This window comes from Tachyglossus aculeatus, chromosome 11 (assembly GCF_015852505.1).
Source record: "Tachyglossus aculeatus isolate mTacAcu1 chromosome 11, mTacAcu1.pri, whole genome shotgun sequence".
Classification (NCBI taxonomy): domain Eukaryota; kingdom Metazoa; phylum Chordata; class Mammalia; order Monotremata; family Tachyglossidae; genus Tachyglossus; species Tachyglossus aculeatus.
This window is the reverse complement of record NC_052076.1, coordinates 38,714,141-38,726,898: the sequence shown is the minus strand read 5'-3', so window position 1 is coordinate 38,726,898 and position 12,758 is coordinate 38,714,141. Positions and strand designations below refer to the sequence as shown.

The 12,758-nt window shown below is 42.1% G+C and overlaps 1 protein-coding gene across 1 annotated transcript; it reads left to right on the top strand.

Annotated features, from left to right (window-relative positions):
- Positions 1 to 1,344: 1,344 nt before the first annotated feature.
- Positions 1,345 to 12,758, top strand: MPHOSPH6 (M-phase phosphoprotein 6). The gene is made up of 5 exons (XM_038754727.1): positions 1,345 to 1,424; positions 6,135 to 6,247; positions 7,643 to 7,733; positions 9,311 to 9,405; positions 11,069 to 12,758. The coding sequence occupies exons 1-5, from the start codon at positions 1,374 to 1,376 to the stop codon at positions 11,193 to 11,195; spliced, it is 477 nt and encodes a 158-aa protein (XP_038610655.1). The 5' UTR covers positions 1,345 to 1,373; the 3' UTR covers positions 11,196 to 12,758.

Genomic DNA, 12,758 nt, shown 5'->3' with positions numbered 1-12,758 from the left:
CCAGAGAAGTGAAGTGACTTGCGCAAAGTCACCCAGCTGACAATTGACGGAGCAAGGATTTGAACCCATGACCTCTGACTCCAAAGCCCGGGCTCTTTCCACTGAGTCACACAGAGCTGAGGCCCAGAGAAGTGAAGTGACTTGCCCAAAGTCACCCAGCTGACAATTGGCGGGGCAGGGATTTGAACCCACGACCTCCGACTCCAAAGCCTGGGCTCTTTCCACTGAGACACTTGGAGCTGAGGCCCAGAGAAGTGAAGTGACTCGCCCAAAGTCACCCAGCAGACAATTGGTGGGACCGAGATTTAATAATAATAATGGCATTTGTTAAGCGCTTACTATGTGCAAAGCACTGCTCTAAGCGCTGGGGAGGTTACAAGGTGATCAGGTTGTCCCACGGGGGGCTCCCAGTTTTAATCCCCATTTAACAGATGAGGTAACTGAGGCCCAGAGAAGTTAAGTGACTTGCCCAAAGTCACACAGCTGACAGTGGGCGGAGTCGGGATTTAATAATAATAATAATAATAATAATAATAATGGCAATTGTTAAGCGCTTACTATGTGCAAAGCACTGTTCTAAGCGCTGGGGGGATACAAGGTGATCAGGTTGTCCCATGTGGGGCTCACAGTCTTAATCCCCATTTTACAGATGAGGTAACTGAGGTATTTATATTTATTTATTTATTTTACTTGTACATATCTATTCTATTTATTTTATTTTGTTAGTCTGTTTGGTTTTGTTCTCTGTCTCCCCCTTTTAGACTGTGAGCCCACTGTTGGGTAGGGACTGGCTCTAGATGTTGCCAACTTGGACTTCCCAAGCGCTTAGTCCAGTGCTCTGCACACAGTAAGCGCTCAATAAATACGACTGATTGATTAACAAATGCCATTATTATCATTATTAATAATGAGTGAATGCTCAATAAATACGATTGAAATTCAAGTCATTCATTCATTCATTCAATCAATCGTATTTATTGAGCATTTACTCATTATTAAGAATAATAATAAGGATGGCATTGGTTAAGCGCTTTGTCAGTAGGTTTTGTTGTCTGTCTCCCCCTTCTAGAGTCTCTGTATGTTGCCGACTTGGACTTTCCAAGCGCTTAGTACAGTGCTCCGCACACAGGAAGCGCTCAATAAATGCGACTGAATTATAATTGCTACTACTACTAATAAATGCTCACTAAATAGGATTGATTGACTGAATGGATGAATGAATTCATGGACTGCAACGACGTGATGACGTCACAGAGCGGCGGCGGGGAGGGGCCCTCAGCCGCGGCGCCGGGGGATGACGTCGCGGAGCGGCGGCGTCGCCGGGGGATGACGTCACAGAGCGGCGGCGGCTGAGGCGAGGGGGACGGGGCGCCATGGCGGCCGAGCGAAAGAGCAAACTGTCCAAGAACCTCCTGCGCATGAAGGTGAGGGGAACGCCTGGGGGGGACGGGGGGGGGCATGGAGAATAATAATAATAATAATAATAATAATGATGCCATTGGTTAAGCGCTTTGTATTTGTTGAGCATTTATTTATTATTATTAATGATAATAATAATAATAATGGCATTGGTTAAGCGCTTTGTATTCATTGAGCATTTCATATTATCAATATTATTATTAATGATTATAATGGCATTGGTCAAGCGCGTTGTAGTTATTGAGCATTTATTTATTATTATTAATGATAATAATGGTATTGGTTAAGCGCTTTGTATTTAGTGAGCATTTCATATTATCAATATTATTATTAATGAGAATAATGGCATTGGTCAAGCGCGTTGTAGTTATTGAGCATTTATTTATTATTATTAATGGTAATGATAATAATAATGGCATTGGTTAAGCGCTTTGTATTTAGTGAGCATTTCACATTATCAATATTATTATTAATAATAATAATGGTATTGGTCAAGCGCGTTGTAGTTATTGAGCATTTACTTATTGTTATTAATGATAATAATAATAATAATGGCATTGGTTAAGCGCTTTGTATTTATTGAGCATTTCATATCATTAACATTATTATTAATGATAATAATGGCATTGGTCAAGCGCGTTGTAGTGATTGAGCATTTATTTATTATTATCAATGATAATAATAATAATGGTATTGGTTAAGCGCTTTGTATTTATTGAGCATTTCATATCATTAACATTATTATTAATGCTAATAATGGCATTGGTCAAGCGCGTTGTAGTTATTGAGCATTTATTTATTGTTATTAATGATAATAATAATAATGGTATTGATTAAGCGCTTTGTATATATTGAGCATTTCATATTATGAATATTATTATTAATGATAATAATGGCATTGGTCAAGCGCGTTGTAGTTATTGAGCATTTATTGTTATTAATGATAATAATAATAATGGTATTGGTTAAGTGCTTTGTATTTATTGAGCATTTCATATTATTAATATTATTATTAATGATAATAATGGCATTGGTCAAGCGCGTTGTAGTTATTGAGCATTTATTTATTATTATTAATGATAATAATAATAATCATGGCATTGGTTAAGCGCTTTGTATTTACTGAGCATTTCATATTATTAATATTATTATTAATGATAATAATGGCATTGGTAAGTGCGTTGTAGTTGTTGAGCATTTATTTATTATTATTAATGATAATGATAATAATGGCATTGGTTAAGCGCTTTGTATTTATTGAGCATTTCATATTATTAATATTATTATTAATGATAATAATGGCATTGGTTAAGCGCGTTGTAGTTATTGAGCTTTGATTTATTATTATTAATGATAATAATAATGGCATTGGTCAAGCGCTTTGTATTTAGTGAGCATTTCACATTATCAATATTATTATTAATGATAATAATGGTATTGGTCAAGCGCGTTGTAGTTATTGAGCATTTATTTATTATTATTCATGATAATAATAATAATAATGGCATTGGTCAAGCGCTTTGTATTTAGTGAGCATTTCACATTATCAATATTATTATTAATGATAATAATGGTATTAGTCAAGCACATTGTAGTTATTGAGCATTTATTTATTATTATTAATGATAATGAAATAATAATGGCATTGGTTAAGCGCTTTGTATTTATTGAGCATTTCATATTATCAATATTATTATTAATGATAATAATGGCATTGGTCAAGCGTGTTGTAGTTGTTGAGCATTTATTTGTTATTATTAATGATGATAATAATGGCATTGGTTAAGCGCTTTGTAGTTATTGAGCATTTCATATTATTAATATTATTATTAATGATAATAATGGCATTGGTCAAGCGCGTTGTAGTTATTGAGCATTTATTTATTATTAATGATAATAATAATAATGGTATTGGTTAAGCGCTTTGTATTTATTGAACATTTCATATCATTAACATTATTATTAATGATAATGGCATTGGTCAAACGCGTTGTAGTTATTGAGCATTCATTTATTATTATTAATGATAATAATAATAATGGTATTGGTTAAGCGCTTTGTATTTATTGAGCTTTTCATATTATGAATATTATTATTAATGATAATAATGGCATTGGTCAAGCGCGTTGTAGTTATTGAGCATTTATTTATTATTATTAATGATAATAATAATAATAATGGCATTGGTTAAGCGCTGTGTATTTACTGAGCATTTCATATTATTAATGATAATAATGGCATTGGTTAAGCGCGTTGTAGTTATTGAGCATTTATTTATTATTATTAATGATAATAATAATAATAATGGCATTGGTTAAGTGCTTTGTATTTATTGGGCATTTAAAATGATTAATATTAATACTTAATATTAAGTATCAATATTATTAATACTTAATTAATAAGCGCTTACAATCAATCAGTCAGTCGTATTTCTTGCCAAATCCAACAGCTCATACTCTGTCCTAATCCTCCTCGACTTCTCAGCTGCCTTCGACACTGTGGCCCACCCCCTTCTCCTCAACACGCTATCTGACCTTGGCTTCACAGACTCCGTCCTCTCCTGGTTCTCCTCTTATCTCTCCGGTCGTTCATTCTCAGTCTCTTTTGCGGGCTCCTCCTCCCCCTCCCATCCCCTTACTGTGGGGGTTCCCCAAGGTTCAGTGCTTGGTCCCCTTCTGTTCTCAATCTACACGCACTCCCTTGGTGACCTCATTCGCTCCCATGGCTTCAACTATCATCTCTACGCTGATGACACCCAGATCTACATCTCTGCCCCTGCTCTCTCCCCCTCCCTCCAGGCTGGCATCTCCTCCTGCCTTCAGGACATCTCCATCTGGATGTCTGCCCGCCACCTAAAGCTCAACACATCGAAGACTGAACTCCTTGCCTTCCCTCCCAAACCCTGCCCTCTCCCTGACTTTCCCATCTCTGTTGACGGCACTACCATCCTTCCCGTCTCACAAGCCCGCAACCTTGGTGTCATCCTCGACCCCGCTCTCTCATTCACCCCTCACATCCAAGCCGTCACCAAAACCTGCCGGTCTCAGCTCCGCAACATTGCCAAGATCCGCCCTTTCCTCTCCATCCAAACTGCTACCCTGTTCGTTCAAGCTGTCATCCTATCCCGTCTGGACTACTGCACCAGCCTTCTCTCTGATCTCCCATCCTCGTGTCTCTCCCCACTTCAATCCATACTTCACGCTGCTGCCCGGATTATCTTTGTCCAGAAATGCTCTGGGCATATTACTCCCCTCCTCAAAAATCTCCAGTGGCTACCAATCAATCTGCGCATCAGGCAGAAACTCCTCACCCTGGGCTTCCCGGCTGTCCATCCCCTCGCCCCCTCCTACCTCACCTCCCTTCTCTCCTTCTCCAGCCCAGCCCGCACCCTCCACTGCTAATCTCCTCACCGTACCTCGTTCTCACCTGTCCCGCCATCGACCCCCAGCCCACGTCCTCCCCCAGGCCTGGAATGCCCTCCCTCTGCCCATCCGCCAAGCTAGCTCTCTTCCTCCCTTCAAGGCCCTACTGAGAGCTCACCTCCTCCAGGAGGCCTTCCCAGACTGAGCCCCTTCCTTCCTCTCCCCCTCGTCCCCCCCTCCATCCCCCCATCTTACCTCCTTCCCTTCCCCACAGCACCTGTATATATGTATATACGTTTGTACGTATTTATTACTCTATTTATTTTACTTGTACATATCTATCCTATTTATTTTATTTTGTTAGTATGTTTGGTTTTGTTCTCTGTCTCCCCCTTTTAGACTGTGAGCCCACTGTTGGGTAGGGACTGTCTCTATATGTTGCCAATTTGTACTTCCCAAGCGCTTAGTACAGTGCTCTGCACATAGTAAGCACTCAATAAATACGATTGATTGATTGATTGAGCTCTTACTGTGTGCAGAGCACTGGACTGAGTGCTTGGGAAGTCCAAGTTGGCACCATATAGAGACGGTCCCTACCCAACAGCGGGCTCACAGTCTAGAAGGGAGAGACAGACAACAAAACCAAACGTACCAACAAAGTAAAATAAATAGAATATGTACAAGTAAAATCAATAAATAGAGTAATAAATATGTACCTACATATATACAGGTGCTGTGGGGAAGGGAAGGAGGTAAGGCTGGGGGGATGGAGAGGGGCAAGGGGCCTGGGAGTAAGAAGTTTCATGGGTTCTCATCCCGTCTTCGCCATTTGTCTGTTAAGTGACCTCACTTCTCTGGGCCTCAGTCACCTCATCTGGAAAATGGGGATTGAGACCGGAAGCTCCACAAGTGACAAGGGGCTGGGGCCAACTAGATTTGCTTGTGTCCACCCTAGCACTTAATACAGTTCCTGGCACAAAGTTAGCGCTTAAATACCCTTATTAATTTAATTTTAATTTAATTTAATTATAGCATTTATTAAGCTCTTAATTAATCAATCGTATTGAGCGCTTACTGTGTGCAGAGCACTGTACTAAGCACTTGGGAACTACAAGTTGGCAACCTATAGAGACGCTTCCTACCCAACTGTGGGCTCACAGTTCCACACAACTAGACAGGCCAGAGCTGAAAAACAGCAAGGGCGTCCGAACAAGGCATATGCAGGCAAGGGTGTAGTATCCCTAGATTTCTCTAGACAGACTTGAAAAGTAGCCATTAATAGGACACAACATTGTACTGCCTGGAAAATATTCAACTAAAAGCTTACCAGTACAAAAACTTTTTTTTTTTCAGTTTATGCAAAGGGGATTGGACTCAGAAACCAAAAAACAGCTCGAGGAGGAAGAGAAGAAGATAATCAGTGAGGAGCACTGGTATTTGGATTTACCAGAATTGAAGGAGAAAGAGTAAGTTCGTCAAAATATCACATTTGTGATGCTCTGGTTTTTTTGTTTGTTTTAAGGAGGAAAGAAACTGAATTTGGTTAGTTTTCAGGGGTACAAATAGTGACTTTTCCGTCCTTTAAATGCACTTGGCAGAAAGTTTGGAAACCGTTGAAAGGCCCACCTGAATCGGCCCTCAGAATTTGCACAGGCGCCCCACGTAAGGGAGGCATTTGAGGAGGAAGTAGTGCGCTGTGGTGGGAAAAGCACCGGCATTTGGGAGGAAATTCCAGAACAGGGAGTGGAGGATTGGAGGCTAGAGGAGATTCTCAGTCAAACTGGGACAGCTGGAAATAGCCCCTCCTCCGTGGGAGAGAACCCCCAGGAGGGATAGAGGCCATGTTTAATTCCCACTTCTGAATTTTCTCCCAGTGCTTAGTACAGTGCTTTGCGTACTGTAAGCAGTTAATAAATAGTCTTAGGACTAGACAAGCTGGGAAGACAGGAGTGGGCCCAAGTGACAGTGGGACCAGCCTGCGAGAGTGAGAAGAATCCTGGATATTCTGAACGGTTCCTTTGCTCTTTTTAAAGCCCCAAAGAGAAACCAGCAGTGACCCCGGTCATCTCTCATTTCAGAGAGATGATTCTCTGCCGGAGGCCAGCCTGAACCTAGAGGGTTGGTTGGGGCACCACCGATCAATCTGTCATATTGAGCGTTTACCATATGCAGAGCACTGTACTAAGACCTTGGTCCACCCGTCTGTCCAAGACATGTAGTGTAACATGGATTCTTACAGAACTGAGTGTGCTTTAAATGGAGATTTGTTGATTTTAACTCTAACTCATGGATGAGGGATCATTTGTGTGAAAAACAACATGTTTTCTGATAGTCCCCTGTTAAAGGAACTACAGTAACTACATTACATTGGTAGGCATGTTCCCTGCCCGCAGCAAACCTGTGTGGAAATGGGGCAGCGGGAAAGGTTTCATGTTTTCTGATAGTCCCCTGTTAAAGGAACTACATTAACTACATTACAACGTAGTTGGTAGGCATGTTCCCTGCCCACAGCAAACCTGTGTGGAAATGGGGCAGCGGGAAAGGTTTTTCTTCATTCTACTTCCAGAAATACAGCCATATATACTGTTATAAGAATAATAATCGTATTTGCTTAGTGCTGGGGTAGATACAGGGTAATCAGGTCAGGCCCCATTCCTGTCCCACATGGGGTTCACAGTCTGAGTAGGAGGGAGAACAGGTATTGAATACCCATTTAACAGATGAGGAAAAGTTAAGTGACTAGCCAAAGGTCACAGGCCAGGCTTTTCAGACCAGTAGGAGGTTGAGTGTGAATGGAAATTACCCAGTCTGGTTTTGATTTGCAAATGACATTTGCTGTCTTTATTGGTATTCCCCCTTAGGAGTTTCATAATAGAGGAGCAGAGTTTTAAGGTGTGTGAAGATCTTCTCTATGGAAGAATGTCATTTAATGGATTTAATCCAGAAGTAGAGGTAAAATTTTCAAATATACTTAATCATAGTACTCATTAAGCTAATTATAGTACCTGTTAAGTGCTTACTACGTGCCACACACTGTTCTAAGCTCTGAGGTAGATACAAGTTAATCAGGTCAGACACAGTCTGTCCCACGTGGGGCTCGCATTCTAAGTAGGAGGATGAAGGATTTAGTTCCCATTTTACAAATGAGGTCATTGAAGCACAGAGAAGTTAAGTGACTTGCCCGGGGTCACACAGCGGACACGGGGCAGAGCCAGGTTCTCTGAGTCCCAGGCCCGTGCTGTTTCCACTAAGCTACGCTGCTTCTCACGCTACCTCCAGCTCTTCAGTACCCCGTGAGGCTCCGTTCTCACAGGCCCTCCGCGTGAAGAAAATCTCAGACGCCAGGCCTCGCCGCATCCAAAGCCGCGCAGTTGCGCACAGCCATCTCCTCTGATGCCGTGTTGCCGCTGCCTCCAAACAGGCTTTCTCTGTCAGGAGAACATCCCCTCATTCTGCAGTCACCGAAAACATAGATTCTTACAGAACTGAGGAGAGTTGTTGATTTTAACTCTTAACTCATAGTTGAGGGATCATTTGTGTGAAAAACAACATGTTTTCTGATAGCCCCCTGTTAAAGGAAGCAGCGTTTGCAGTGAGGGGCACCGCGCTGGGATTGCTTTGTTTCACCTCCGTTGGGGTGGCAGTGACTCGGGGCAGACGGTCTAGCAGGAGTAGGAGGTGACATTTCTCCCAGAAATTTAGGAATCTCCCCCACCCCCTTTCTGTGGTGTCGTTCCGACAAAAAGTATTTATTTGCACGGGACGGAAGCGCTGCAGGAGTTGGGAGAAGAATATTCAGAAGCTTTTTACGTTTTCAACAAAGTTCAGTTCAACTTATAGTGAAACCGGGTGACCCATGTAGTCCTGTGTGTCCCTGACTGCCCTAGCCTTCAAGGGCCACTCCAGGATTTCAGTGGGACATGAGGATTTTATTGAGATCCCTGGATCACAGTCAATAACTTTCATTTTGCAAGAACGACTCACAGGATCACTAAGTTTACACCTGGACATTGAAGCTGTAACTTTTCCGCACTCCTTTGAGAAGTATTTGCGTAGAAGAGGTAATGTTCCATGGTAGTCTGCTTTATTCTTAGATCTTGACAAGATAGGCGGGCTTGAAAGAATTAAATTCTAGGCTGGATGATCATACACTTGAATGAAAGAACATCATCCTCAGCTAGAGTAAAGGGGATGCTAAAAGCATAGGTGGTATCAGGGCTTGAGTTTGTGTGCTAAATAATAATAATGATGGCATTTGTTAAGCGCTTACGTTGCGCAAAGCACTGTTCTAAGCGCTAAATGGGAGCCCCTAAGCGGAAGCGGAAAGCAGGTTTATCAAGTAGCTCCCTGGTCCCTGGACAGCAGTTGGACAAGATGAAAGATTTCTGGGAGCCAGGGTGGGGCTGCTGGTAAAAAGCACATTTTCTCACTGCTTCACACCCCTGACTCCATTAAGGCTCACGGTGGGTATCTGCAAGGCTCACTTAGATTCCTCTGTTCAAGTCTAAGCTCAACTCTTCCTGTTTCAGAAGTTAATGATCCTAATGAATCCGAAGAAAAAAGAGGAAAAAATTGAGGATGTAGAAATGGAGGTTGATGTGTCAGATGAAGAAATGGCCAGAAGGTAACGGCGACTTTTTTGTCGTTTTGTAAAGAATGCCAGAAATGCCTTTGTTCCACTACTTTTTTTTGCCAGCCAGCTTGCCTTCCTCAAAGGGAAAATACTGCTTGCTGATGGTGAAATGATCGATGTGGCTATTTTAGTCCAGGCAGTGTGCGTGCATAGAATGTGTTTACTAGGTGAGGGACATTTTCTTCTTTCTGTTTTCAGCATATGAAGCATTACGTGATAGGTTGTACATCTACAATGTGTGAAAATCAGTTAAATCAGGTCTCCCTCCCTTTTCAGTGGGAGGCACTCCTAAACCAAGAAATACAGAGACTCAGTCAGTCGTATTTTTGAGCACGTTCTGTGTGCAAAGCACTATACTAAGCACTTGTGAGAGTACTATATAACAGAGTTGGTAGACGCAGTGAATGGGAAGTGGATCAGTCTTGCTTAGAAAAAGTAGGGGTTGTGTTCCCGACTGTTTTCCTCTGTGTCTCTCAGTCTCTTTCCCTCCTCCCCTTCCTCTCCTTCATAATAATAATAATGATGATGGCATTTGTTAAGCACCTACTATGTGCAAAGCACTGTTCTAAGTGCAGGGGGATACAAGGTGATCAGGTTGTCCCACGTGGGGCTCACAGTCTTCATCCCCATTTTACAGATGAGGGAACTGAGGCTAGGAGAAGTCAAGTGGCTTGCCCAAGGTCACACAGCTGACAAGTGGGATTCGAACCCATGACCTCTGACTCTCAAGCCCGGGCTCTTTCCACTGAGCCACGCTGCTGCATCTCTCTTTGTAGGTGCATTCGATATTTGTCCCACCCTCAACCCCACAGCGCTTAATGAATATATCTTTAAATTACATACCATAAATTTTTTATGTTAATATCTTTCTCCCCCTCTAGACTGTAAGCTCGTCTTGGGCAGGGAAAGTGTCGGGCAACACTGTCGTACTCTCTCAAGTGCTCAGTACAGTGCTGTGCATTGAGTAAGCACTCAATAAATACCAACGATGATGGTGGCCAGGACCTGGGAAACCCTTTCAGAGCAGTGGCAGGGCTTAGATGCCAAGAATGTGCTGTAAAGGAGAAAACCCTGGCCAAAATGTAAATGTGAATTAAGTAATTGTAACACATTTTCAGGGGAAACAATTTTATTAGAAATTGAAGAAAAAATTTGTATAAAATATCTGAATATCCTGTTGATTTTATACAAATCCTGTTGATTTGTATAAAATCTCTGTGCATATCCTGTTGATTTACTCAGGTTGTAGTTTAATCCAACTGAAATTCATCCCCCATTATTTGGGATAATTGGGCTGGCACTTCTCACTTGGAAGATATTTATCAAATGTCAACTAATCAATCAGTAGTATTTTTTAGGTGTTTTTGTGTACTAAGCACTTGGGAGAGTACAGCAGACTTAAAAGACATTATCCCTGCCCTCAAATAGCTTATAGTATTGTGGGGAGAGACTGACAAAATCATTTGCTGATAGAAGAAGAAAGAGGAAAAATGGGTTATATAGATTAGGGGTATAGGCAGGCATGTTTGTGTACTATTCAGCAGTACAGTTTCCTCTCTTGGGGAGCACATGAAGCTCAGTCTTAGTTTTTAATGCTTTAGGCAATTCTGGGTTACCAATAACAGTAAGTGTTGATTTGATTTATCCTCTTTAGGTATGAAACATTAGTAGGAACAATCAAGAAAAAATTTGCCAAAAAAAGAGACCGTGGAAAACTTGATGAAAATGGAAACCTGGGGCCATCTAAAGCCAAGAAGACGTTTTTAAAACCCCAAGATTAAAATCAAATGAACTCACTGAAGTTTCAAGCAGTTCAGACGCCCGTTTTGGAACCATTGTTAATTTGATCTTGTTATGCAATTATTGGTCATGTAAGTTTGTAATATGGAAATATGCTGTTCCTGAAACAGGTGAATGATGGATGTTATACATCCTTTACTGAGCAGATTTTAGTTGTGGTTTGGCCTTCTAGGCCTCTAGCTATTAAGAGGGTGTGGTCGCTGCCTAAAGCCTTTTAGGAGAGTTGGGAAAGGGAGTGATTTGAGTTTAGAAAAAAAAAAAACCAGGAGCTAACTTTTTTTGGCTTTATTGCCCTTGACTTCTTATGTTCAGTCATATTGAGCGCTTTCTGCGTGCAGAGCACTGTACTAAGCACTTGGAAGAGGACAGTCCCTGCTCATAACGAGCTCACAGTCTAGAGGGTGAGACGTGTTCGTCCTCCGTATCAGCACAGCAAGGATGGTACTTAACAGAATCTCCAAGTACCATCCTTCCTGGTCTCTTGAGGTCTAGTGAGAGAGAGCGTGGGAGACCTTAGGTGGGGGTGGTCGCTGCTCACCTACTTGCCTTCTCCCCTAAGTTCCCATAACTCTCTCAAGACAACTCTCCCGGCATCATAACTGATACTGCCCCTGCCATTGGTCTGAATTTTTAAGCCAGAACAGTTTAGAATACAAAACTAACTGTAGACTTTTTGTTTCCCTTGAAAATTAACCCAGATAAGTTGATCGCCAATTTGTATTGCCATTTTTAATCAAGAATTTCGAGGTTTTAATAATGCCCTATGCCGTTTTGACAGGCTCCACTCGTTCCCTATAACCACCTCACCCCTGTCCCCACCACCATAGCCTGTGATGCTGCTGGGGTTCAGAGTCTCCCCCAGTGTGGGATTTCCAGCCTAGCTGGGGGAGAGATCTTTATGTCTACCCCTTTCCCTGTCTCTCCAGTGAAACCTCACTCTCCATCTTGGTTCCCAAGATGTGGCCTGCCCCCACAGCCCCTCAACTTCCTCCAACTGTTCCCTGGGCCTGTGGGAAGAGATGGAGACTGTGCCTTTCCGCCTTTCCACCTCTGTGTGCCCCTAGTCTTCTTGGACAGAGAGCATTTAGGGGCCAGAGACCCCTGGATTCTGGTCCAACCCTGAGGTTGTATGAGACGAGTCCCCTGAGGAAGTGAAACTGTCACAGGGCAGAGGCACACCGAGATTCTCATCCACCCCCCGAACATACCCACTCCTAGGCAGGGGCCCGGTTAGGTGGGAAAAGGTTCAACAGAGCGAACAATGATTCAGGGACTTTCTGAACAAATGGAATTGCCTTGGCCATGTGTCCCATAACTGCCTAATAGATTCCTTACGGTCGCCTACAGACCACGGGTAACATGTGAATGTCATTAGTTGCAAACCATTACCATTCTTTACAAGGGCTTGGGTTTTATACTGGTCTGGAATTGTGTTTAAACAGGAAATTTTTGCTCTGCTATCATATTAGATTGCCCTAGTGTCCTTTTATAATTCTTTGAGGGCAAAAGGCATTCTGAAACTAAATAAAAACTTTGTCCTTCAA